Here is a 26,998-nt window from a genome sequence, read left to right on the forward strand (position 1 = left end):
TTTAGTAGATCTGGACCGTCCATAAGGTAGCAATTATAGAAGATGCATTCTCAATAAAAAATTTCCATGTTTTTCTCGCAATCCGAACAGGTCCTCAAGGAAATGTTTTTATAGTTGCCGAACATGCCCCACCTCACTTCCGTTTGAGAAGGTTTTGTAAAGGGAAATGTTATCAGCACTACCGTATTTTGATGAGGGCACTCTCACTTTATTAAAAGTACGGTATGGACCACATCATAGGATGATCCAAACCGTCAATTAGATGAGCCACAGCCTAAATAGGTTGTGCCCTAAAATTCATTTTCATAGGCTGATCGTAGCCCTCCGATCTGAATGTTAGAGTTTTGATCCTAGCCCTCTATAGATCGAGGGTTAGGAGCAACCTACGGAAATAATTTTTGAGGCAAAACCCATTTAGGCTGTGGCCCATCTAATGAACGGTTTGGATCATCTTACCGCTTTTAATAAAGTGAGGCGTGCCGTCAGCAAAAGACAGTAGTGCTGATAACATTTCCCTTTCTAAAATCTCGAGAAAGAAAACCCTCGCCTAATCAAATCAAAAACCTACAAAGGGAGAGCGTAAAAAAACCGGAAAAATATCTTTGGACGACGTGTCTCTCACGCGTTGTTTTTCTTAATTGCAGTCCACAGAAAAATTCCAGTCGCCTCTCATTCCCAAGTATCTGACGTTAGGCTAGGGTTTACTTTTCGCCCTAATTCATCGACTCGATTTTTTTCTCTCTGTCTTCTGTGTAGATTTAGGGTTTTCGAAAATGGGTGTGAAAGGTGAAGAAAACAAAGAATCACTGGATTTATTTCTCAAGATTGGTCTGGATGAGCGTACAGCGCAAAATACACTAGCCAATTCTAAAGTTACTGCAAGTTTAACCGCAGTAATCCACGAGGTATTGAGAATTTTATCCACGCCTTAATTTTATATTTATTTAATCGAGTAGTACATGTGAAATTCTCTTGCATGTTACAATTTATTTTAGTTCTACATATCTGTAATTTGGTATCCAATAGATTCATTCAAGCATGAATTGATGTTAGGGTTCTCTTTCTCCCTTTCTTTTGTTTTGCCTCTTGTTTGCTGATTTCCTTTTTTAAAGTTTCAACAATCGTCTAATCTCTCTCTTTTAAGACATCGATGGTTTGCGCCAAATCTATTCAACAATTGTCTAATCTTTCTCTTTAATACATCGGTGGTATTTATTTGATACTTTAGTGAGCCACTAGGCAGTGCAAAAAAAAAAACTCCAAACCTGTATTTAATTGAATGAGGGGCTCATCCCCCTAACGAGGCATCAGAAGAACAATCGAACCGAGAATGTACAATGAGGATCTGATGCCCAAAACTTTGTATCCTTAGGGTATGTTTGGTTGCGCGGGGTGGTGCGGAGAGTAGTGGAAAAAGAAGTCAAATGGGAGGAGACTAGCATAGAAGATGTCTAGAATTACCACTCGGAGAATAGTCGAATAATGGTAGTGTTTGGTTGTGCGGCAGTCCTCTCGGAGAGTAGTGGAAAAAGTTGGGGTGTCATTACCAATATATAGAGTGGAGAGAGATACGGAAGAGACAGAAAGAGAGAATGAATGAAGGGACAAAACCTTTTCCACTATTCTTCTATAAAAAATTTCCCATTTTGGTAGAATTTGGTTGGAAGATGAGAAGGGGGACATGAGTGTCACACGGGCAAAAATGCAACCATGATGTTTGAAACATGTTGGGGGAATCAAGTGGAAGTTCATTGCAATATTGTCAACCAACGAGGAATCGGCAGCCGAGCGTTTGTGCAACCAAACACTCCCTAAGGAAAGATGACTCAAAAACATCTCCATAGAGACTAAGAGGATCAACCAACGACTATCTCTTCGTCCTAAAAATTATAGCCGTAGCACAAACACCACACCATCCTACCCCTCACTTTCCTAACAATCAATGAAACGAATACCCTACTAACACACTAACATGTAGAGACTTGGATAAGCATGGCATAATGGGACTTGAACCAGCCACAAATCTTCCCAAAGCCTTAACCTCCCCTCCTTCCCCACCTTGTGAATAACAAGAAAACATCTTCAACACTACACACTGACCACCATGCCCCCAATCCCCTTGCCCTTAGCCGTCTTCCCACCGACTCATACCAGGCTCTGTATTTTCTCATCATAATTCTTTTCCAAAGGCGCAGCTGTAGATGCTCTGGTTAAAGATAAATAGAAACAGTTGTAGATGCTTTTGGCTTTTCAAAGTCATTTAGTCTGACATTTAAGTTGTATCTGACATAACCTGAGGATGCATCTATCTCCTTTTTCTTTCCAACTAGCTCAGTGATTGTTCTAAATGATTTTTAAAATATATTTCTGTGCTATCACATTGTGCCATCTTATATCTTGAAGGGACTGAACCATGTATGTGACATATATGCTGAAGAGTATCCTAATGCGCATCTTCATTTACATCTGATGTCATTTAAATGTGCATTTACATTTATATTTTGTGTCATTTCATTTGAATTTTAAAAAAACAAAAGTTCTCTTTTCTCCCTTTTTTCACAGGCTGTGGTGGAGAATGGATGTAGCAAGGCTGTTGGAAATCTTTTATACACGGTAAATGTATTAGTTGTTACCCAAAATTAACATTAGAGAAAGATTTTGTAATGGTTTGTGATATTGGTGCATATTTACATGGAGCAGGTGGCAACCAAATTTCCAGCTAATGCACTTATTCATAGGCCCACGTTGTTGGAGTATGTGGTCTCATCAAAGGTCGAATTTTGGTGATCCCTAATTTTTTGATGATCCAACTTCAACAATTTGCACAATATTTGCACAAAAAAAAGGAAAAAAATAATTTACAAAAGAAAAGAAAAGAAAAGAAAAACTTCAACAATTTGCACAATATTTTGCAGAGTGTTAAGAAAATTAAATATAGGTGTTTGCTTGGAACCGACAGAGTTCAGAAGTTTATGAACTTATTTACACTTAAAATAAATTGTACAGATTTTATTCACAAAAGCTATCTGTGGTTGTTTGCTTTATCAAGAAACTTGCTGCGGTTCCTTTATCCTCATCATGAAATGTTCTTATTGCAGATTAAAAATCCAACTCAGTTAGAAACAGCTTTGTCATTTCTTGGAAGTGTTGGTCCAGATAATTTTCAATTGAATGACTTTGAAGTAGCATGTGGTGTAGGTATGTCTTTGTGCTCTAAATTTATTATCTCTTAGTATGTTAATGCTTTACTGTGCCTAGAAACCATGGCATGATATTTTATCCTTCTTTTTTTGAATGGAAATACCGTATCATTCTTAATCACTGTTTTTCTGCAAATACATGATAGTATGAGCATAATTTATCATATTTTTGTAGACACCGAAGTGATCAGTGTGTTATACATTATTCAGATGAGTGGTCTTCCGTGTTCATGATATTGAGTTTGAAGCCTTGGGGAAATTCACCCCAAGGCTGGGAAAAATTTGTTGAAGTAATAGACTAATATGACTAAATAACCCAAAAATCAATGTTTTGAGCAGGGGGCAAATTATCTCATCAGAACAGTTGGATGGTGGGAGGAAAATACCCTTCAATTTTCTAGCCAAGTCAAAAGTGTTTTTTTTTTTTTTTGAAGCTCTTAGTGATAGTTTCTCTCAAAAAATAGAGGTTATCACCTTTTGGGGGGTTATCTTGGTCCATGTAATGGGAGACAAGGGCATGGATATTCCTCAACTTAATAGATTTGGGAATTACAACCCAAAAGTAGAGTCCCTATGCCCATTTATCTAATTAAAAGAATGTTTTAGAGCCATTAACCACAATAAATATGATATCTTCTCTGAAGGTGTAAAACTCCTGCTCCCAAGATTTTCAATTTGAAAATCTGTCCGGTACCTATTCTCCTAACCCAAAGCATCTATCAGGCTTTTCATATAGTGCAAATTAATTTAGCATCCAAATCATCTATTTTGGGGAGACTTTTTTAAAGATAACTGATACACACACATGTGTGTATATATATATATATATATATATATATATATATATATATATTGGAGAAGACAGTTACATAGGGGCAGAGGTTGCCCCTAGTACAAATGGTCCCTACGGGACACCAGATGTAGCCAATGAATCAGCAAGGTCATTGGCTGATCTTGGGTATTCATGAGAATGAAACATTTGCATAATTACAGACTTTGACAATCTCATTAATAAGGGAATCTAATCTCCATGACCTTGCGCTCATTCCTCCCCCTCGCGAAATCGCGTTTGATGAATCACTTTCAATGATGAGAGAAACACTAGACTCACTCTTGAATATTCTCAAACTATAAACAAGGCTCTTACCACAGCCTCATTAGAATCAGTTCTAGCAATTGGGTCGGAGAAAGACTAAAGAGTAGTCCCATTCGTGTCTCTAAACACACCACCCACACTTGCTGAATTGGATAACCCATTCGTGTCTCCATGCTGCATAAATCTTCTTCTTCGAAATATGTCAATTGATAATGTCACTCTACTTGTGGACTAAATCCTGAAAGGAGAAAAAAAAAAAGACTCCTTCGATAGAGCCCAGCTACTGATGGACTCTTTAATATTCTAACATATTTTTTAAATAGCGGAAGCCTTGTTCTTAAATGATTTGTTGTTTTCTTTCAATCCAAAGAACCTGAAAGTTGCATATAAAGGCATCTGCCATAGACATGTTCCTAACGAGCCAAGTTGAACGCACATCCACCCTTAAAAAGGGGCCAAGAACTAATCTGGGCATTACCCATTGAATGCCAAACCTATTCAATTTATTAATCGTCTTTAACCACAATGACCATAAGAAAACTTGAATGTGTGACAGAACGGGGGCATGCACCCTCCCCCACTCTCTCACGACAACAAGACTTAATAACCCTTTATTCCTAACTAGCAGCCTATAGAGGTTCGAGTAAGCTTAGCAAAGAGGACACACTCCTATCTACGTCTTCCCAAAACCTCATCACATTTTCCATTGGTGCTCTCTTATGGAAAAAGGGGATTGGCAGTACGGGATGTGACCAAGGCCCAAACGATCGACCACGTACTGACATAGATATTTTTACTATTCCTGATCTTCTCATCAATTGTTGTTTTGTCTTACAACTGAAGTTATTATTTCTTCTTATAATGTTAGTGACAATTGGATGCTAGACACCTCCCTCTCTCTCTCTCTCTCTCTCTCTCTCTCTCTCTCTATATATATATATATATATATATATATATATATATATATATATATATATATATTTATGTGTGTGAGTGCGCGCGCGCGTGCGTGCGTGCGTGTGTGTGTGTGCTTTTGAGAAATGGAGAAAGAAAGCAACACTCATCAAGTTGACAAATGGTTCTAATATAAGGAAGAAGATGATTGGGAAAAGTATGAGTTTCTTTTCTCTGAGGCCTATGTTGATGCCCACTTTCATGATTGCATCAAAGTCCTGCAATGCAGTATTTTGGCAGTTTCATAGCTTGTGTTCGATCTTTTAATTCAACTCATCAACAATGGTACTTCATACTTTGAATTCCTATAATGGCTAGCTCTTTTGGTATTGTTTTATGTGTTTGTTTTTGTTTTGTAATTTATATTTCTTTATTAATTCATTCAGTCTCACTTGCAATCAGGAGTTGATGTTTCCATTGAAGAAATTCAATGTGCAGCTGCTGAGGTTTTGGAAGAGAACATGGATTCCATCTTGGAGCAACGCTATCGAATAAATGGTTATAGTTTTTTCCCTGCTTTGTTTAATCATTATTGCATTATTGAAGTTCTACTCCGATTTATTTTTTCTGTTCTCTTGAAATTTGTATTCAATTTTCACATTAGTTAGTTGATGTCTCGAAAATCAATTTATTCTTTTTGTTAATAAGTTTATTTACAGATTTTGTAAGAAATTGCAATGTATTATCTATTCATTTATCTTTCTTTGTGCTTCCCTATAAGTGGTGGTGCAAAATCCTCAAATTACCGTTTGGATTATATTGTGGATATTACATGAGAAAGCTGTGGGAAAATTCAGAAGCCATTCTGAAATGAGTTTTTCTTACCATGTTTTTTTAGTTTCTTTTGTTAGTTGTTTCATTGTGGCTGATTTTCAATTGATTCCCTTCTTTTCCAGTTGGCAATCTGTGTGGACAAGTTCGAAAGAGGCAGCCTTGGGCAGATGCTAAAATTGTCAAGGTGATTTTTTCCCCCAATGGTTGGGCGTTTCATTAATAAAAAGACCGAGATGGTCCAATACAACAAAACAAGAGAAACATATACAAAACCCCAACAAAAACTGAGATGGTCCAATAAAAATTGTCAAGGGGATTTGACGATTTGTTACATTAAATACATATGAAATGACCTCCATCTGTAATTATTAAAAGACAAAGCTGATTTTGTGTGATTTTCACTTCTGGATGCTCTCCTACTGTTGTTTTTCTTAACAGCAAGTGATAGATGAGAAATTGTACGGATTACTTGGTGAAAGGACTGCGGCAGATGATGAAAAACCTTTAAGAAAGAAGAAGGAGAAGCCTGCTAAATTGGAGGTAGTGTATGTTTGCGGTATTTTGGATTTAGCTTCTTCATTCTTTACTTAAAGTTAGTAGGAAGTGTTAATTTGTATTTTGCAACCCAATATGCACTTTGTTTGTAGGATCAAGTCAGGGCTGTAGATACTCCTTCAGTCACACCCTCTGAAGAAGAACTTAATCCTTTCACTATATTCCCTAGTCCCGAGGAAAATTTCAAGGTATCTTAAGAGATGATTTTCATGCTTTATGGTGATACTGATAATAATATATTTACTATGGGACTTGATATTGGAATTTATCTGTGGGTCCATTTAGTCACTGGTTTCTTCTAGTACCTTTTTCAGCATCATAACCGAGATGATATAGTTGGAGTTCTTCCATTACTTATTGGTTCTATCGAGAGTGTGGTTTTTGATATCGTGAAAAATATAAAAAATTGGAATGGGAGCAATGAATCATGTTATTCTCAGTATTTTTTTGAAAAAAAGACCAACTGTCTAAAAAAGACCAACTATCTGAGCTCGAGCTCAGAAACACTATGCTCTACATACAGACCTTTTTTTGGAAATTTTAAATGATAAGGATAAGATGATTTCTAGAGAAAATTTGGGTCATTTGAGGGTTATAGGCATAAGGACTGTTACTTGAATACCAAGTTTTAAGTTTCGCTTCGGTATGCGTTATGGTTGTGATGGACATGGAAACATGTCAGTTTCAAATGAAAATTTCGGTGGAAATCCTGTAAAATTACAGAAACGTAAGGAAACATATGCAAATGATGTACATTGAAGATGATACTTTAGGAAGTGTTGGAAGAAGCACACATACACACTAAAACACCATCACATAAGCTAAAAAAAAAAAAAAAAACACAACCATAATGGTTTAACTACATCAAACACCTAGTGAGTAGTGACATGCGATCTCGTGCATGCCTGATAATTCAGTGCATCCCACGTTTCACATGTAAGTCATATAAATATTTATACATACTAGATACACCATATTTCACATGTAATTTATATAAATATAATTATGTAATACATACTTTTACAGCATACCGTTAATACACTTACACTTTTGGTTTTGCTATGAGTATGAGTTATGTTTTTGTTACGTATTTTGGTGGGGATGGAAATGGAAATATTTTGGTCGTTTCGTGTTGATTTCGGTGGAAATTTAAAACTGTGTTGAATATTTACCTCATTGTGGCTCATATTGAATTCATTTGTCTGTTTTTGTGTGTTAACTCCGTGCTTTTAAAGTGCTTTGGATTACCCATTGCGCCAAGGTGCACCTTCCCAAGATTTTAGAAGCATGACTGTAGGCTTCTGGTTATCTACTTATTGACATTTTACTCCAGTTTGGCATTTGCTTAACATGTTTATGATGCTTTTTTTGAGGCAAACCCATATCCCAGTGCTCCCTGTTATTTTTATCGAACTTTAACTAAATGCTCTCCCTAATTTTTTTTTTCTTTTTGAATGATTGGCCACCTTCATTTCTTTCCTGATTTTTGACATTTCTGCATAAGTATTTTAACACAGTATTATTGTTCATATTATATTGTTTTTTGGTTGGCTTTTTACCAAGAGAAATTTGATAAATCTGAATTAGACATACCTTGTTGATTTGTCAGGTACATACTGAGATATATTTTAGCAATGGAAATGTATGGAGACCACACAATACAAAGGAAAAACTTGAAATACATTTGCAGGAAACAGGGTGTAAAGTTTACACCCGCTTCCCTCCCGAACCAAATGGTTATCTACATATTGGCCATGCCAAGGTACTTTATGATCTTTAAGTAGAAAACTCTGCTACATTTTATTTGTATCCAGACTGGTTAGCATTGTTATCTGATAAGGATACTGCAGGCTTTGTTTGTTGACTTTGGCTTGGCGAAAGAGAGAGGTGGATGTTGTTACCTAAGGTAAGAATCATGCTACCCAGCTTCTCTGTTTACTTTAATTTCTTGCTTATACTGTTTAAACAGCTAAAAAATCTACATTGCTTCAATGATTTGCTTTTAGCAATCAATAAAACAATTCAAGTTTTTCTTCAGTGGATTGCCTTTTTTGTATAATACTGCTGTACTTCATGTGTAGATAAAAAAGAATCATCCATGATGTCTCCACATGCGTAGATTAAAATAAAGTAATTAGCCTTTTGGGTATAATAGCTTGATATATTTTGTAATGAACAAATGATTTACATGTTATTCAAAACTCAATTTGTATGCCTAAGCGTTCTCTATAAGAGCCATTTTGGCATTCTTTTGGGAGTAAAAAAAAATGCAATCGACGTGATTTCCAGCCTAAAATTGTAAAAGCGATATGGATGGATAACGCAGTTTGAATTGTTGAGATGGTTGACTAATTGGACGGCACATGGGGTGAAGTACAAAATTTATGCAGTGCAGTAGATTTACCTAATATTATCTCAGCATAGTCGACGTCATTATTGTTGATCAGTAAAGACATGCTGTCAACTAGTTTGTGAAGGGAGCCATAAGATTATTCAATTAATGTTGTTTTTGGACTCAAATAATGTCAACATGAAATATCTGTACAAACTATTCTTAATTCCTAGTGAACTTCTCGAATATTTTGTCGCTATAATCCACAGAATGATCTAACTGCAACATAAATAAATGTAAAGGGAAAACTTGCTTCATGAGAAAGTTTTGGTTGACGCAAAGCCCTCCCTGATTGTCTTTAGCCTTCTTAATGGATCTGAGTAAAGTGCTTTTCATGGAGCATAGGGTGGGACTTTCGTGGAATTTTATAGACCTGCAATTCTACTCTAGGTAGAGATCGAAAGTCATCTCATTTTTGTGGCAAGTATCTACTAATATTGGGAAAGTGAATTACATTGTCTCGCAGTCACACTTCAATATAGTTTAATTCTTACCACAATGATGGAACCTCATTGGTCAAATCAAAATCCAGTACTAGCTAAATCCAATTATATGTAGCTGCCACTTTTAAAATATTATTATGTTAGTTGAATTTCAGTTCCTGGATTTATCATCTGAATGGTGAGAAAAAGAAGTTCAGTGACTTTTTTGACGTCTTGGAAAAAAGAGAAAAGGAAGGAGGGCAATTCTTTGGATCCACGGACCTTTCTCAGGTCTGCAGGAGCTTTTGATTGCATTTTTTTTTGGGTGTGGAACACCTTTGTTGTCACTATTGAAGGACAAAGCTATGTCTTTACAGTAGTTTTCTTACTTTTTATCCTGTTACAATTACACAGGCATCTTCATTTTATATCGTATTTGTCAACTATTTGATTTTTAGTGAAAAATTCATTCAGAATTAATTGGCTGTTTGCTAGCATTTAAAATTTAATGAAATGATTCTATTATGTTGAATTAATCATACACCTAAAAGTTGGCTTGGCAATTGATTAGTTAACGAGCAGCTCTTATGTGGTCTTTTGTAGCTATTTTGAGGGTTTAAATGCTTTAGTTTCTGGTCATATTAATTTTTGTTTGGGGCTGCTAGGTTTGATGATACAAACCCTGAAGCCGAAAAAAAGGAATATATTGATCATATTGAAGAAGTTGTGCAATGGATGGGTTGGGAACCTTTCAAGGTATGTATTGTCTATTGACTCAAAAAACACATAAGAGGTTACATACACCAGTGATTATTTTAGTTAATGTGAATTTGGTAACACTTGTACTTTATAACAGGTGACATACACCAGTGATTATTTTCAAGATTTGTATGATCTAGCAGTGGAGCTGATACGGAGGGGGCATGCTTATGTTGATCATCAGGTTTCCATCAAGTTTTACACCCATTATGTTAATATTTGTTATCAAAATATGTAGTTATTGATGATCCTGCACCTTGTTCTTGAATTTACTTCATGTGATGTAAGAAAGCAATGCCTTTGTTCTGAATATTTTTCAAGTTATTCGCAAATTATGTTAATATCTGTTATTGAAATATGTAGTTATTGATGATCCCGCACCTTGTTCTTGAATTTAGTTAATGTGATGTAAGAAAGCAATGCCTTTGTTCTGAATATTTTTTTTCTCTACCTCTGATCAATAGGTTCTGGCCTGATACTGATTATAATTGACTAGAAAAAATGGTATTGACTTTGTTATGCCCATCTTTTTCAGCTGCCCGAAGAGATAAAGGAGTATAGAGAAAAAAAGTTGAATAGTCCATGGAGGGATCGGCCAGTTGAAGAATCATTGAAGTTGTTTGATGAAATGAGAAGAGGCATGATCGGCGAGGGCAAGGCAACACTTAGAATGAAACAAGATATGCAGAGTGATAACTATAATATGTACGATCTTATTGCTTATCGTATAAAGGCAAGTCCACACTACCTTTAGGTTCCTTTGATTAATTAAATATACCGTATACTTATATTTAGTAGTTTGACTTGTCATCCAGTTCACTCCCCATCCTCATTCAGGAGACCAGTGGTGCATCTATCCTAGTTATGATTATGCTCATTGCATTGTGGATTCTCTCGAGAATATAACACATTCGGTAACTTCTTCATTTTGGTATTCTATTTAGTTTCCAAATCCATGATTAAATTGATTATTACAATTCGCTCATGCTGGCTTGTCGGTTTGTCCTATATGTGTTAATATTGCTGTTCTAAGAATTTATGATCTGTATGCCTCGAAGCATATACCTAGAGGCGACATGCGTGATACACATTTTCGGTTTAGGTTGCATGAGGCGCTTGTTGTGCCTCAACATGCACTCACTTTTCTTTATTTTTTGTCACATCTTTTACATATTTCTTTTGACCTTTTCCTCGCAAGCCCTCAAGAAAATTCTCTCTTTGGTTGGTAGATTTTGTATTGTCATGGACACCTTGAGGTTGTGGGGTAGGGTGTAGGCCCAATGTACCATGTCCGACACATTATGATACCGATACTTATACGAGATACTTCATGGCCTATTGGTTAAAATAACAGGCTGAAAAACATGTCATTCAAGAAGGGTGTGCGTGGGTGGATCTCATCCCACACCCTCAACTTGATACGACTAACACCAAAATTTGCTAAAGAAACTGCCATAGCATATTCTTCGTGATGGATATGGGGGTTGAGCAGCCCTCAGAGCGGACAAACAACCATTCTTTCATTTCTCAAAAATAACTTGTCTCCGAGCCAGATTACTGTCTTCTTCTAGCCAAGTTATACTATTAAGGGAATTGCTTTCAATGCGAACTTTAGTGAGTGAAACCCCCCAATTGTTTTACTGCCATCCAAGCAGCCATAACCGTGCCTCTATCGCTTGATTGCCACTGCACAGACTTGAATATGCCAACACTACTTGACCATTTCGTTAATATTTAGGTCGAAATATGTGAAACATGCAACTTTTCAGATAAAATAAAGCAAAATTTATGTCGAAGTATCTACATTTCAACAAAAACCCTGAAAAAAATCAACTCCACTCGCGGAAAAGAGAAGAAAATGAGATTCATGTTAGATATTTCTTAAAAAATTGACAAAAAAAAAAATGAAAACCATTGGTGAAGAATCTTGCCTGGATTTCAGCCATGATTTTGTACCGAAATGTTCAATCTAAATTTCGTACCGAAACCCAAATGTTTTTGTTACGCTGAGGATAGAAACTGAAACCGAAATTTAAAACCCTGAGGGAATTATGTTAGCGTAAGCCTCTATAGCATGTGAAGAAACCTTTGGGGGATTAGTTGATGAGGGTTGAGAACAGTGATGATGACATACACTCCATTCTCACTTTTCATTTATTTCCAAAGTCCATCCTGCCCATTAAGTGGTCGTCAAAAGTCCAGATTACATAATTGTATGCCTTCTCCATGTCCAACTTGCATTTGATTCCCCGTTTCCATTCTTTATTTCTAGTCAATACATTCATGAGCCATAGCCACTTGTGCAGACATGATGATTATGGCCAAGAATTTCTTCAACCTTTCCATTACAACTTCATCAAGAATATTAAAGATGGTTCCTACCAAGCTAATTACTCTAAACTACTTTACTTCCTCGACTGCATCGTTTTTTTTAGAATTAATGCAAAAAATGAGGCATTTAACCCCTTAACTAATTTAATAAATTAGGCATTTAACTCCTTAACAAAAACTAATAAATGCTTCCTACCAAGCTAATTGGCTTTCTTTGTCATGAGGTTTGATAAAAACTCCTATAAGTTTAATCCCTTGACAAAAACTCCAATAGGTCTTTTCAACCATATTAAAAAAGAATCATTCAGAAAAAAAAAAAACCACATTAAAAAAGACTTGAAAAGCTCACAATTCTTATGCGAAGTTTGTATGGTAATTTATTAAAGTTTAATGATATTTGCATGATGGTGATCCAACTCTCTCTCTCTCTCTCTCTCTCTCTCTCTCTCTCTCTCGGTGCTTTCCTCCTTCACAGTTATTCACGTATGACAAATCTTTGATCTAAAAACACCATCAAACCCTTCCATTCCTTAAAACACGAATATGGGGGCTTAATGATATTGATGATTATCTGGCTAAAGATGGCATTAGGCAGGCATTTCTCTTTGAGGGGCAATCTCTGATCTGCTTGTATATTATTTGGTGCTCTTCCATGTCTTTTCATATGAGGCATACTTTTCACAGTATATAAAAGATGAACTTTTCTCTTAGTTGTCGAGTTCTAGATTTACCAATGAGTCAGCCATGGGTTTTTTAATGCATGTTAATGACATTTACGTTGCTATATTGTTCAGCTTTGTACGCTTGAGTTTGAGACCCGTCGTGCTTCATACTATTGGTTATTAGAAGCACTTGATCTCTATAAACCTTATGTATGGGAGTATTCAAGGTTGAACATCACCAACACGGTGATGTCAAAGCGTAAGGTGTGGAATCCCACTGAATGAATCTATATAATTTGGAAGGTTCACCTTCTCACAGACAATGGCTCTTATTCTATTTTTTCCCCATATTTTGCTATTGTAGTTGAACCGGTTAGTGACTGAAAAGTGGGTGGATGGTTGGGATGATCCTCGTCTAATGACCCTAGCTGGTTTAAGGCGTCGAGGAGTGTCTTCAACTTCTATAAATGCTTTTGTTCGAGGAGTTGGAATTACTAGAAGGTTGGTATTTGCTTATGTATATTTATGTGATTCATATTCTTTAAAATGAAATGGAGATATTTGCATTTAATGACGGCCAAAATCATATTTATTATGTTGCTTTTGTATCTGCTATTAGTGGGCAGCACATTATCCTATATACTCTATTTGATTGTGTTTTTTACTACTTAGCATCTGTAAATAGCTACACTAACATACTCATTTTGTGTTTCATTCTTTTTAATTGCTAGAATTATCAAAATGTTGTTACATATAATTTAGATAATGTCATATTTCATATATGGACCATGGACACATCACTACTTGGTTTTTTGTCCACAAGTGTTGATGAATGTGACACATCTATATAGCTTAACATTGCCCTAGTCAATTCTTTAGAATTAGGGCATATGGCGATGTTCTTTCCAGCCAAACAGGCCCTCTTAATAAGGGGAATTTCAATCTCATTTTGGATTTATCCCGCCTGAGTACTTGTTGCCGCAGAGCTTGCATTGGACATTTGATCTATGGGGCAGAACGAGAAAGGCGGTCGGCTGACGCGGAAGTCTCGTTAGAGCTTTTCGATATCAACAGTGACCTTCCTTAGTCTTTCCATTTGCGAGTTAAGAGTTAGATCCCCTACTCTTCTGGTTGGCACACCATTGCAAGGGTAAACTCAAACTGTAGCTTGCGGGCCGGGCTGTCCGATTACAGGTCCGAGTACAGGGTTAGCAGAGCGGCATTTCAGGTTAACAAAAAGAGCTGCTGGCGTGCGTTAGGGTTGCTGCTAATGTCGCCTTTTATTGCTTCGGGCCTGCATGTTTTGGGTGATCCTAAGCATTCAACTGAAAGGCCCCATCATGGATGGGGTGTGTACCAAAAATCAGCTCCATTGGATCATCCTAACCCTTCCATTTGTGGGTGGGAAAATGATCAGATTTGTGGACACATAGTATCTGTCCATTTTCCCACCCACAAATGGACACCCTAAGATGATCCAATGGAGCTGATTTTTTGGTACAGACCCCATCCATGATGGGGCCTTTCAGATGAATGCTTAGGATCACCCAAAACATGCGGGCCCGAAGCAATATAAGGCTACGTTAGCAGCTATGATAGCTGCTAACGTTAGCAACAACCCTTCTCTCTCTCTCTCTCTCTCTCTATATATATATATATATATATATATATATATATATAGATGAGGAAAAGGATTGTACGCTCGAGTGTACCTAACCTTAGGTACGCTCGAGTGCCAAATCACATGGGTCCCACATTTTTTTTGGTCATCTAAACCATTCATTTGCAAGGCCCCATCATAGATAGGGTGCATACCAAAAATCAGCTCCATAGGATCATCCTAACCCATCCATTTGTGGAGGTCAAAATGGACAGACACTGTTTGTCCACATTTGGAGGGGTTAGGATTATTCAATGGTGCTGATTTTTGGTACACACCCTATCTATGATGGGGCCTTGCAAATGAATGGTTTAGATGACCAAAAAAAATGTGGGACCCATGTGATTTGGCACTCAAGCGTACCCAATGTTAGGTACACTCGAGCGTACAATCCTTTTCCTCTCTCTCTCTCTCTCTATATATATATATATATATATATATATATATATGAGGAAAAGGATTGTACACTCGAGCGTACCAAGCTTATGGTACGCTCGAGTGCCCAATCACATATGGGCCCACTTTGTTAGGATGATCCAAAGCATTCATTTGAAAGGCCTTATCATAGATAGGGTGTGTACCAAAAATCAGCTCCTTAGGATCATCCTAACCCATCCATTTGTCGATGGCAAAATGGATAGACCACAAATCTGCCCATTTTTGCCCTCCACTTTTGGAGGGGTTAGGATGATTCAATGGAGCTGATTTTTGGTACACACCCTATCTATGATAGGGCCTTGCAAATGAATGCTTTGGATCACCACAAAAAATGTGGGACCCATGTGATTGGGGCACTCGAGCGTACCATAAGCTTGGTATGCTCGAGCGTACAATCCTTTTCCTCTATATATATATAGATATATATATATATATATATATATATATATATATATATAGAGAGAGAGAGAGAGAGAGAGCGAGAGAGAGATGATTTCAGCACTTAGGGAAATGATTTCAGCGCTCCAATGTTTTGATAAACATGCGCTCACTTGTTTGTCGTGTAGTATTTAAAGGGCTTTAAGAGCTTTTTGAGAACCGTAATATACTCTGACATCCCTTTAAATACTACACGACAAACAAGTGAGCGCAGAAATCATTTCCCTATATGAGAGAGAGAGAGAGAGAGAGAGAGAGAGAGAGGTGTATCTACCCGATCGAGTAGATAACTTATCTACTCCGTCGGCCTAAAATACAGTGGGGGCCCACATTGTTTGGGCGATGCATACAATTCATTTGTGGGCCCTCACATTGGTAGGGTGTGCCCAAAAAATAGCTCTATAGGATCATCCCAACCCTTCTATTTTTGGAGGTTAAAATGAACGGGTATAAACCTTCACCAATCTGTCCATTTTTTACCTCCACAGTTCGAAGGGTTAGGATGATCCTAAGGAGTTGATTTTTTGGGCACACCCTATCTATGTCAGGTCCTATCAAATGATTGCTTTGGATATTCCAAACAATGTGGGCCCACTGTATTTCTGGCTGACGGAGTAGATAAGTTATCTACTCAATCAAGTAGATACACTTTTCTCATATATGTGTGTGTGTGTGTGTGTGTACATACATATATATATATACTAGTTGCAGTCCCGTGCGATGCACGGGGCGGCCCAAAAAATAAAGCTTTATAACTAAAATATATATATATATATATATATATATATATATATATATATATATATATATAGAGAGAGAGAGAGAGAGAGAGAGAGAGAGAGAGAGAGCTTTATTTAATAGAGAGAGATTGTAATCCTTGATTTTAGGCATTTTTTTATTTCGTGATTGTAATCCACGTGGCACAGCCCCAGCTTACCACATCGATATAGATAGATTTAATAGAGAGAGATTGTAATCCTTGATTTTAGGCCTTTTTTTCATTCCGTTTTAGGGTATTTAATAGAGAGATTGTAATCCTTGATTTTAGGCTTTTTTTCATTCCGTTTTAGGCTATTTAATAGAGAGAGATTGTAATCCTTGATTATAGGCGTTTTTTTACATGTTCTATAAACGGGATAGAGAATACCAAGCGTTTTTATATTTCGGGCTGCAGTGGGGGTGCCATGTGGCGCCACCCCAGCTTCCCACATTCAGCTTTATAATATATATATATATATATATATATATATATATATATATATATATATATATATATATATATATATATATATATATAGAGAGAGAGAGAGAGAGAGAGAGAGAGAGAGAGAGAGAAAACTGTTGGTGAGCTTAAGCGCACCTTTTTTTTGGTGCCCTTAAGTTGTTATAACGCCTCCCATTGGTGCGCTTAAGCGGGACCCAACGGGGACCCAAACCTTTAAACGAATGGGAGGCGTTATAACAACTTAAGCGCACCAAAAAAATGGTGAGCTTAAGCGCACCAACAGTTTTCTCATATATATATATATATATATATATATATATATATGAAGAATGAAAATAGATGTCAAGTGCCATATCTAATTGGTCGGAGCATGTAGGAACAAGGTTCAATTCTCTCGGTCTATTAGGATACCTCAGCTCCATGCATTACTGCTTTTACACTTGACACCTATCGTAATGATAAACTGCTCGTCTCGTTGTGCCCTTATCTTGGATTATCAGGGCTATTAGTATGGGGGGCCGTGAAATCCATATTTTATAAAGAATTTCATGTATGTCTAGACTCTAGATCTCAAGCTGACATTATGACATCTATATTTCCTCGTGAGTAGTGCTAATAAGAAAATGTCACTGCAAATCATCAACTTCAACTGCTCCCAGTTAGATGGGACCGGGTCGGAGGCGAAAACTGGCAAAGTTCATCATAAAACCCTAAACGTAAGTGCACTCAATTGAAGAGTGGGGCTCGAAGAATTTGTTTGTAGTTCGAGTTTTGTCTTCAATAACTTGGAATCATCGAGGTGAAGAGCCATGTCTGGCACCTAGACACATATCCAAGTTACATAGATATTGCTGATTTGATAATTTACTACATACCATATTTCATGTATATACTCAACTCAACTCAACTCAACAAAGCGTTTGTCCCAAACTAGTTGGGGTCGGCTAAATGAATCCTTTAGAAAAATTTCATGAAGAAGGTGAAAGGAATCTACCCGGCTCTGGTTGGGTTCTTCTACGTGGATCATTTTATTATGTTCTATCCTACCCAAGGTCATGCTCTCCTTTATGTTCCATATTTCATGTTCTTCTACTGTTCTACATAACCTATTTCATGTATATATCTTATAAATATTTATACGTAATACACACACCTCATTTCACATGTAACTCTTATAAATATAATTATGTAAACATATATTGTTATAATATGGAACTAATTCCCTTTTAATTTTAAGTTTTATTATGTGTTTCAACGGGGATGGAAATAGAAAAAATTTGGTTGTTTCATGTTGGTTTCAATGGGACTTTAAAACCATGGTTTACACCAGACAATGTCATCGCTTGCATCCCCTCACAGCCTGCTTCAGTCTTTCACCTTCTTCTCCTCCTTTGAACCCTACTCGACTTTGGGCCCACATAAATGCATCAGCTTCCAATACGAATTGCTAAGCGCGCACCTAAGGGTGCTTAGAAGGCTCATGAAGAACAATAAGAAAGGCCTGATGCAGGAAATTGAAGGAATGGCACTATAAAGGAGAGCAAGAGATGAGGAGAATGAGAGTACTTGAATCAAACCTGGCACGTCACCGTTGGATGCATCTGTAGATTGATTAGTCAGAGGAGCAACATCAGTGAGAGTGACGATAGAAGGACCAGTATTAGTTGGAGCAAATGAGTCTATAGCATTGGCAACAGTAGGAAGAATGGAGAACATCTTAGGTGTTGACGGCAGGAGTGAACTGCATGGTGGGCTGGGTACACTGGCTGGACCATCCGAGCGGGAAAGCAAAATGAATTGACGTGTTGCTTCAGGATTCACTACGATAAATAATGACTAAAAAATTACAGAAAAGTCCTTAACTGATGTACAACAGGATCACTTATAGGGGAAGAAAGGTAGATATATTATGAAACAAAAGAAAATAAATGTGTTATATCCCTTAACACTTTTCACCTTATATACAGTATAGCTGAGCCATTATTTGTTATCAGTGTTATTGTCATAGATAATCATGATGTGTTTTTGTGCTGCAGTGACAATAGCTTGATTCGTTTGGATCGCCTTGAATATCACATACGAGAAGAGATGAACAAAACAGCCCCTCGCACCATGGTTGTGCTACATCCTCTTAAGGTATATGGAGGAGTGCCTTTGTTAAATTATTGATTTTGAAACTATTATGCTTGGTATTTGATATATTCTTTATGCATTTCCAGGTTGTAATAACAAATCTGGAAGGCGGATCAATAATAAATCTTGATGCCAAGTTGTGGCCTGATGCTCAGACAGATGATGCATCTGCTTTTTACAAGGTGATTGCATAAGTCTCCCGCTAAAGGCAGCACTCATTCTGTTTCAAGTTTGAACAATTTATTGCATGCGGAAATGAAATATTGAAATGCTTTAATTAATTTTCTGGCTTCTGTAAATTATAGTATTTCATATTTTGTAAGTCCCTCTGTCCTATATTCATGTCAGATATCCGTGTAAGACAAGAATTTCTGTTGACACGGTAATAGGGAAGAACCTGATGTCGCTGTGATTATGATTTTATTGAAGAACCTGATGTCACTGTGATTATGATTTTATTTTATGCTCTTTCTTAATTTTGTGGGGGCAATGCAGGTATGAATAACTAAAAAAATAACAAGTTCCGTCTAGGTTTAAGTTTGATCTTCCTTTAAACCAGGATGTAGTGATGAGCATGCTAAGGAGTATTCAGTCAATGCTTGTTGCTCAGAGTATTTTAAAGTATAGTACTTAATTTTTTAAATGTTAAAGTATTTGTGCTGGGCATATCACAGATTCATCTAATACGTCCAGATTCTTTTTTTCAATTACAAATCTTTTATACGGAAGATAGTAATATTATAGTTCTAATCTACTGAAATTCCCTTTTACATAACCCTTTTTAATATAAGATTTTTTTCTTTATTTTCTGGGACAATACATTTATATGATTTGTATTGACTGCTACCTGTAGCTGCTGCTCATTGCTACCTGTCAGCTGCTCCAGACGCCCAAACTCCCCCGCCCCGGGGGGGAAAAAAAACACCACAAACACAAACACACACAAAAAAACCCCAGGCAAAAATTGCTTTTTTTTGCATGTCTAGTTTTTTTCTCTTTATTTTTTTTTTGAAAATGATTTTATTTTCTCTTTATTCATTTTGCATGTCTAGTTTTTCCTCTCTTTTTTTGGTAGCACTGTCATTTTGCATGTCTGTGTTGGCACGCTACACCCGTGTCCATGTCCGCAAATCATAGAATAACTGAATATAGCAAGTGAGATTCCATCTGGGTTTAAGTTTGATCTACCTTTAAACCAGGATATAGTGATGAGGACACTAAGCAGTAATCAGTGCATGATTGTTACTCCCATCAATTTCGATAAAATAGTTGCAATAGCTCTACTAAAGAGTATAAGTATCTTTCCTGTGGATTCCACATATTCCCATCTGATATTTCCAATTTCTTATTTTTTCTGTTTTCAATCTCTTATACGGAAATAATATATTACATGTATGTAACCAATTACAACTCTCATTTACATTACCCTTTCTCATTTAAGAATCTTAAGATTTTAAATTTATTAAGATATATTGCAAACCTATGAATCATATTTCTTGACGTTTGATGACTGCAAGACTCTATATACTGAATAGGACTCCTTCCCGTAGTTGTGCAACTCATGATAGGGTGGATCCCTTGATGTCGGAAAACCTTATGATTTCACTATGGAACTCCCATCATCAAAATGATTACAAGTCTTGTCTTTTCATCATATTTGTGCAATACCTAGTAGACGTTGCGTCTTTACTGTGTGAGTTTCTTCTCTTCATGAAGTTATGTAAAAGCATGCTCAAAGAAGTAGGCATTGTCCCCAATGCTCAAAGAAGTAGGCATTGTCCCCAACTCATAATAATAATAATAATAATAATTTTTTCATTTCAAAAAAAAAATAGATTAATTTTTCAATAATTAGTTTAACATAGAGGTGCTCACGATGGTCAATATTTTGCACATGTCAGTGTGGTTCCATCCTGCTTCTTGTGTTCTTTCTGTAGGAAAATTCTCCCTTCACATATAGATGCTCTCTTTGTTCTTTTTTAGGAAATTTCTCCCTTCACATTTACATGTTTTCTTTGTTATTTCTGTAGGAAAGTTCTCCCTTCACAGTCAAATGTTTTCATTATTCTTTGTTTAGGAAACTTCTCTCTTCACATTCACATGTATTGTTGTAGGCCTAAGCTCGAAATATCCTATGGCCTCATGGCTGCAACCCTATTTCCTACTTTCCCGGCTGTGATAGCCAATAATTATTTTGCAACTGTTTTATGGCTAAGAGCTTAATGCTTTCATTATATCCCACAATTTGTTAGTCTAATATGTTTTTCTTTACCACTAGTTGAAAATCCTGTTTTCTGAGTTGATTATAGTGAAATTTATTTCTAGAGTGAATCTTTTAAGTCGTACCAATTCTATGATTGGTTATCTCATATTTTAGTCAAAACTATTTGTTGTTGGTGAAGATATTATTGTAGTCACATCATATTATGCACTTCTGTCTTTCAAATTGCTCATATACTTTCTAGCATTTGCCTTTGGTGAGGTGATGGTTATGCACAGTAGCATATGTCTTGTAACTTGCATTATGATTATTTTGTGGCGTGTTTGTATCTTCGGTCATGTATTTCAATTATTTGATAGATCAAAGGGTTTGCTAGCATTGGTAACCACTGTGCCTCTCCTTTCTGGCTTGCTGTTCCCACCGTCTCCACCGTGCCTGTTCCACATGTGTATAATGATCGGGATATCTGGTAAGCCATCATGTGGATCCGCTTGGCCCAAAACCATAATGATTAGGCAATCTTAGCCATTCAAATTGTGGCCCATAGTACGTGGCTGATACAAAAATTATCAAGGATGAGAGTCAAGGGGTAAAAGTTGCACATTGTTAACGGTTTTGAGTAGTTTTATCCCTACAGTATTTTCGGCTATGGCCAACCACTGTGGGGGGCATCAGATAAAGGGTTTGGATAATTGTACATGTGCTATCTGTACGGTGGAGGCAGTGAGCCAAGGTGGAGAGCGATAATATTACCCTTATTAAATTATGCATGCTTGATTAATACTTGATCTTTTCACTTGTTCTTGTTACAGGTTCCTTTTACAAATGTTGTTTACATCGAGCGTTCTGATTTTCGGATTAAGGATTCAAAAGACTACTATGGGCTCGCTCCTGGTAAATCTGTCCTACTAAGGTTTGTATTTTCTGCATTGCCACTTTTAAAAATTGCTTTGTAAGAATGCAGTATTTTGGCTACTTCCTGGAACATTAAGTACATAGTCCTGAAGGCAGGAATTATTTATGTTATGTGCTACAATGAAAGATTTGTTCAATTAAATATGTTCATTAGGTTTATTGGGGTAGGGGGAGGATAATTAGGTTTTGGGAAACTGTTTGGTTTGGTGAGGTCTCTTTGTGCCATGCACCTAAGCCTATTTAGGTTAGTTGTTAATGAGGGTAAAACTATCTGCATTTTTGTATGGTGGGGAGCCAGGGTGGTGTGTGAACTAGTGCCTTGTGTCTCAAGACAAGTGGGCTTGTGCTTGGCCTTTGGTTCTTTGAGTCTTGTTCATATCTCATTCTCTGAGTGTGATAATAGACTTTAGGCTTGGGACACTAATGTCTACAAGCAGATCTTAACCACTAACAAAAGTAGAATGAATTACACCATTCTATACCTTTTTACAGACAAAGAGATAGTCGATTTTGATATGTTTTTTCGTTGCAAGAGGGAGAAAACACGAGGCAAACCTTAGATAATTAGAGGAAGGGAGAAAAGTCAAGAGAAATATTGGAGAAAAGGAATGGACTATAGCATTTTGAAATCATTAGAAATGGGATTAGGGTTTGAGAAGAAAAAAAGAGAGAGGAGATATTGGGAAGTAGGATCAGGGGTTTTAGAAAAGGTGTCTATAAGAGCAAACGAGGAAAAATATGAGGAGGGAGAAAGAATTGAAGTATCTTTTATCGTGTAAGAATGAAACCTGATCCGCTCAGATATCATGTAAAATCTACGTTAGATTTGATAATGAGTCGGAAGGTAAAAAATAAAGATGTGTGGAGTTGTCTAAACCGAATTGACTCATCATTGAAATCATAATACATGGTGATCTATATAAGCGAAATCCAAATTGACCAAAATACCCTTGTGAAAGAGTCTTCACCAGTTCTAACACTTTAGACCGTATAAACCTTTTTTCTTGTTTCTGTAACTTCTTTCTTGGTAAAATTATCACTTATATCTCTAGAAAAAACAGAAATTTTCAGTTTTGTATTTCTTTGCATTTATAGTGAGTAGAAATTGTTTTAAAAGATCATCAGTGCGTGCCTTTTTATTTATGCAGATATGCCTTCCCTATAAAATGCACAGAAGTTATATATGGTGATAATGCCGAGACTGTTGTTGAGATCCGGGCAGAGTATGATCCGTCCAAAAAGACAAAGCCCAAGGTATTTTTTCTGCTACTTTACAGCTGTTAATCTGTTTGTACTAGAGAAGTTGCAAACGTATAGAGATGGAACTTACATGAATTCTCCAAATGTGGTACAGGGTGTTCTTCATTGGGTGGCCCAACCTTCTCCTGGGGTTGATCCTCTTAAAGTGGAAGTCAGGTTGTTTGACAAACTATTCCATTCTGAGGTGGGCATCTGTGGTTTCTTGAGGATTTTTAATTTCACCAAGTTATCTGTGTACTGCTCGGGACTTATCATCCATTCTTGTTTATTGCATTAGAATCCTGCTGAGCTTGATGACTGGCTTTCTGATCTGAACCCACTCTCTAAAGAGATGATACCCGAATCATATGCCGTATCCTCTTTAGGAAGTGCTGTGATGGGCAATCAGTTTCAATTCGAAAGACTTGGTAAGCCCTAGAGCCCTCTTTTAGTTGCTTTGCTTTGTTTTTTTTTTTTGGGTAGTTGCTTCGCTTGTTTTGGACATCTAATGGAATTGATGACTTCAAGTCCGTAAATATAAATATGGACAGACAGATATATCTGTATGTCACATTTACATGCATGAAACTCGAACTTATTTATTCTGTTAAGGGCGTATGTTGGTCAGTATTAAAAAAGTTTTCTCATAATGGAGAACTTATTCAAACCACAAAATATCTTTCTTCGAAAACCCCAGAATGTATTTTATTTACTACTTCACATCAAGATATGGTAGCTTGAACCTGATTCTATGATATTCTCTGCCTAAATTGCAGGTGTTGGCAGTTTGACATTTATTTCCCTTGTTTTGTGTCTGAATTTGATGGTTTCATTTTCAATGTGTGTTTTCAATTGTTGAACTCACTGTTCTAGATGTAAAAATTTAAAATCGTTCTTTATTTAGTTAAGATTGTGCCATTCATGACAGTATCATTTTCCCTTGGGTTAGCCAACATCCCATTATGGATGACTTTACACTTTGTTCTATGTTTCAGTGAGTGGAAGTTCAATTCTGTTTCTCATTCATTTTGTAATGAATTAAGGCGATGATTTCCCCCCGGCCCACCACCTGTAGGATTATGCGCCCCCCTTGTTGCGTGATTTGACGTAAAAAAGCGTTAGTCTGCCCAGAATTCACGTAATGGGGGGGGGGATCATCTCCAATGAATTAATGACGCATCTCAGGAATTTGTCTTCAGTTTGAATTCTTTTTCTTTTCAAATTTTAATATTTTGTGCCTACTTGTTCCAGGCTATTTCTCTGTGGATCTGGATTCTAGGCCAGGAAAACTCGTCTTCAATAGAACAGTCACCCTTCGTGATTCCTATTCCAAGGGAGGAAACAAATAGGTTGGTGAGTGTGAGTGCAAACTTTTATACTTTACAACGCTATGTTATGATGCTTGAATGTATACCTTCTGCTTAGTGTACTTTATGCCTCTTCTGTCAAGAAGCATTGTGTAAATTACTTGTTTATAATGGCATTGATTTATAACAAGTTTATGCAGACTAAAATCCTGTCCCTTCTGCCCATCTTGTTCTTAACATCAAAACGCTCATATCTTTAAAAAAAACACATCAAAATGCTTACCAGTTGCCACTCTTACTCTGCTGTAGCAACCAAAAGAGAGAACCAACTGAGCATTTATTTAATCTTCTGCTGCTTGTTTGGAATAGGTGGGTGGAATCTATGATAGATAGATATGGATTCCGTCATGGTGGAATACAGATTCAACCTGACATGTTTTGAAATTTATGATAAAGAGAGGGAAATGATAAATGCGCCCCTTTTCATCACATGGGACACCCAGCAACAGTGTATCAATGACTGCAGAGGGGCGGATGTACTTCTTGTCAGAAGGATTCAACGGATTTGATTGCCACTTACACTGCAGCTGGGTGTCCCATGTGATGAAAAGGGGTGCATTTATCATTTCCCTAAAGATACCTGGGATACAGATATGGAATCCTGTATGACCGATAACATAAGACATGAAACACAAGTAAAAAAAGAGCTTAGTTAGATTTAACTTCAAATGAGGAATTAGTAACATATTATTATAGCAGCTAAAAGACCCCATCTCAAATTTAAGATGAAAATATGCAAAACAAATAAAAAAACATGATAGATTCAATGGGTTGCTATATATTGGAACTTATGACAATTAGAACATGGAAATACTCAATGAAGTATCTCGTATGAGTATTGGTATCGTATAATGTCAGATATGATTCTGTGGGCTCACAAAATATCATGTGTAGGAAGAATTTAAACTCTGATGAGAAAAAATAACGGAATTAAATTCTACTTGTTCAAGTCGAAAAATGGCCCTATTGGGAGCGAAACTCATTCAGCTCATATTTCTCCACAGTATCTTTCATTCACTTACCACATCCACAACACATGTATGATCTGTACCAAAAACTGTTGAATTGCATATGGATTTTCATCTCCTTGGCCACCAGCGTGGCTTCTACCATGACCTAGCTTCCTCCGTAGATTGTTATCCTCCGGCTCTATTACGAAAGCTTGACTCTCCGTCTAATATTTGTTGTAAATTTCTCAAGGTGTCCATCTGAACCATATCCTATTGCAGATACACAGCAAACAAGTGTACTAGTGAGGAAAAAGAGAAGTTAGGAAAGAAATACAAGTGATGCTGTTCGTCATGGATCACAATAGGGGAAACAAAAATACTCTGCTCTGATTGTGAAGACAAACCGCAGTTGAGGACATGCACGATATTTTTAGCTCGGGACTTCAGCTAGAGACTTGGGCATGTTGATTAGGCCGAGTTGTTCATTTACTCGCTCTGAGTTGAACCCGTCAATGCCCTTAAAGGAAATGCTGAAAGCTTGGCTGAGTTTTTTGCAATTATCTGGACTCAGCTGTTGATGACTCAGCATATCAGCATATAGTAGATACTTTGATAAATTACCTTCTAATAGCTTGTGATTATCTCTACTGCTTTAGTTTTACATGTGATGTTGGTCCTTTTGATAACTTGCCATTTATATCTCTATCAAAATCTTATTGAGTTAATATTGTTTTATGGCTGATAATTTGCTATCTATAGTGTGTTCCATTCAAGAAAATACAAACATAGTGTGCTGCTAATTAAATACAAGTTATCAATTCAGTATTTAAAACCACTCTTGAGGTAAAACCATGTCAACTCTAATGATTCAATGATGGTTGTGTTTTTTTTTTTCCCAACTCGGGCTGAGTCAAAAGAGTTGTTGATCAACTTGGTAAAGCCAAAATCTAGTTGACAGAATTTTTGAACAGTGGTAATAGCAGGAAAAGCATTTTTTTTTTTAAAATCATATGCTTTTGGGCAGAAGTATTACTTGCATGAGTTCTTGTAAAAGATCAACTTACTTCAAGTTAATTGCAAAAGACTACACTAAAGAGATTTTAACTTAACAGAAAGTCGAGATAAATTATTGTTGGATTGCAGGAATTTTCTGGACAGATCTGGAAACGATTTTTCTTTTTTTCTCCAGAATTTCGTACTTTTCAATTGTTTGATTACATATTAATTGTCACAGTCAAGTTTTATTTAGTGGGTCCTTTAATTTATA

At 36.6% G+C, this 26,998-nt stretch overlaps 1 protein-coding gene across 4 annotated transcripts; it reads left to right on the forward strand.

Annotated features, from left to right (window-relative positions):
- The first annotated feature begins 546 nt into the window (after positions 1-546).
- Positions 547-26,483, forward strand: OVA9 (glutamine-tRNA ligase, putative / glutaminyl-tRNA synthetase, putative / GlnRS). 4 transcript variants are annotated; one of them, XM_077356897.1, is made up of 24 exons: positions 547-905; positions 2,563-2,613; positions 2,701-2,772; positions 3,099-3,198; positions 5,653-5,748; positions 6,147-6,208; positions 6,463-6,564; positions 6,672-6,767; positions 8,189-8,341; positions 8,430-8,485; positions 10,059-10,149; positions 10,250-10,336; positions 10,688-10,885; positions 10,968-11,066; positions 13,278-13,409; positions 13,510-13,646; positions 18,943-19,042; positions 19,126-19,221; positions 22,073-22,173; positions 23,324-23,429; positions 23,530-23,619; positions 23,713-23,842; positions 24,666-24,773; positions 26,011-26,483. In XM_077356897.1, the coding sequence occupies exons 1-23, from the start codon at positions 774-776 to the stop codon at positions 24,761-24,763; spliced, it is 2,385 nt and encodes a 794-aa protein (XP_077213012.1). In that variant the 5' UTR covers positions 547-773; the 3' UTR covers positions 24,764-24,773; positions 26,011-26,483. The 4 variants fall into 4 exon arrangements, with proteins under 4 accessions (XP_077213012.1, XP_077213010.1, XP_077213011.1 ...); XM_077356895.1 differs by having other exon boundaries at positions 24,666-24,767; XM_077356896.1 differs by having other exon boundaries at positions 24,666-24,763.
- The last annotated feature ends 515 nt before the right edge of the window (positions 26,484-26,998 follow it).

The sequence above is a fragment of the Tasmannia lanceolata genome, unplaced genomic scaffold (assembly GCF_043159265.1).
Source record: "Tasmannia lanceolata isolate RefF3 unplaced genomic scaffold, GAP_Taslan_0.1 ptg000016l, whole genome shotgun sequence".
Classification (NCBI taxonomy): domain Eukaryota; kingdom Viridiplantae; phylum Streptophyta; class Magnoliopsida; order Canellales; family Winteraceae; genus Tasmannia; species Tasmannia lanceolata.

Excerpts from the sequence above, each read along its gene's own strand:
- OVA9 (XM_077356897.1), top strand. The coding sequence starts at position 774 with ATGGGTGTGAAAGGTGAAGAAAACAAAGAATCACTGGATTTATTTCTC. Across the intron at positions 10,886-10,967 it reads TTATTGCTTATCGTATAAAG|TTCACTCCCCATCCTCATTC; the intron begins GCAAGTCCACAC and ends CTTGTCATCCAG. Across the intron at positions 13,410-13,509 it reads CGGTGATGTCAAAGCGTAAG|TTGAACCGGTTAGTGACTGA; the intron begins GTGTGGAATCCC and ends TTGCTATTGTAG.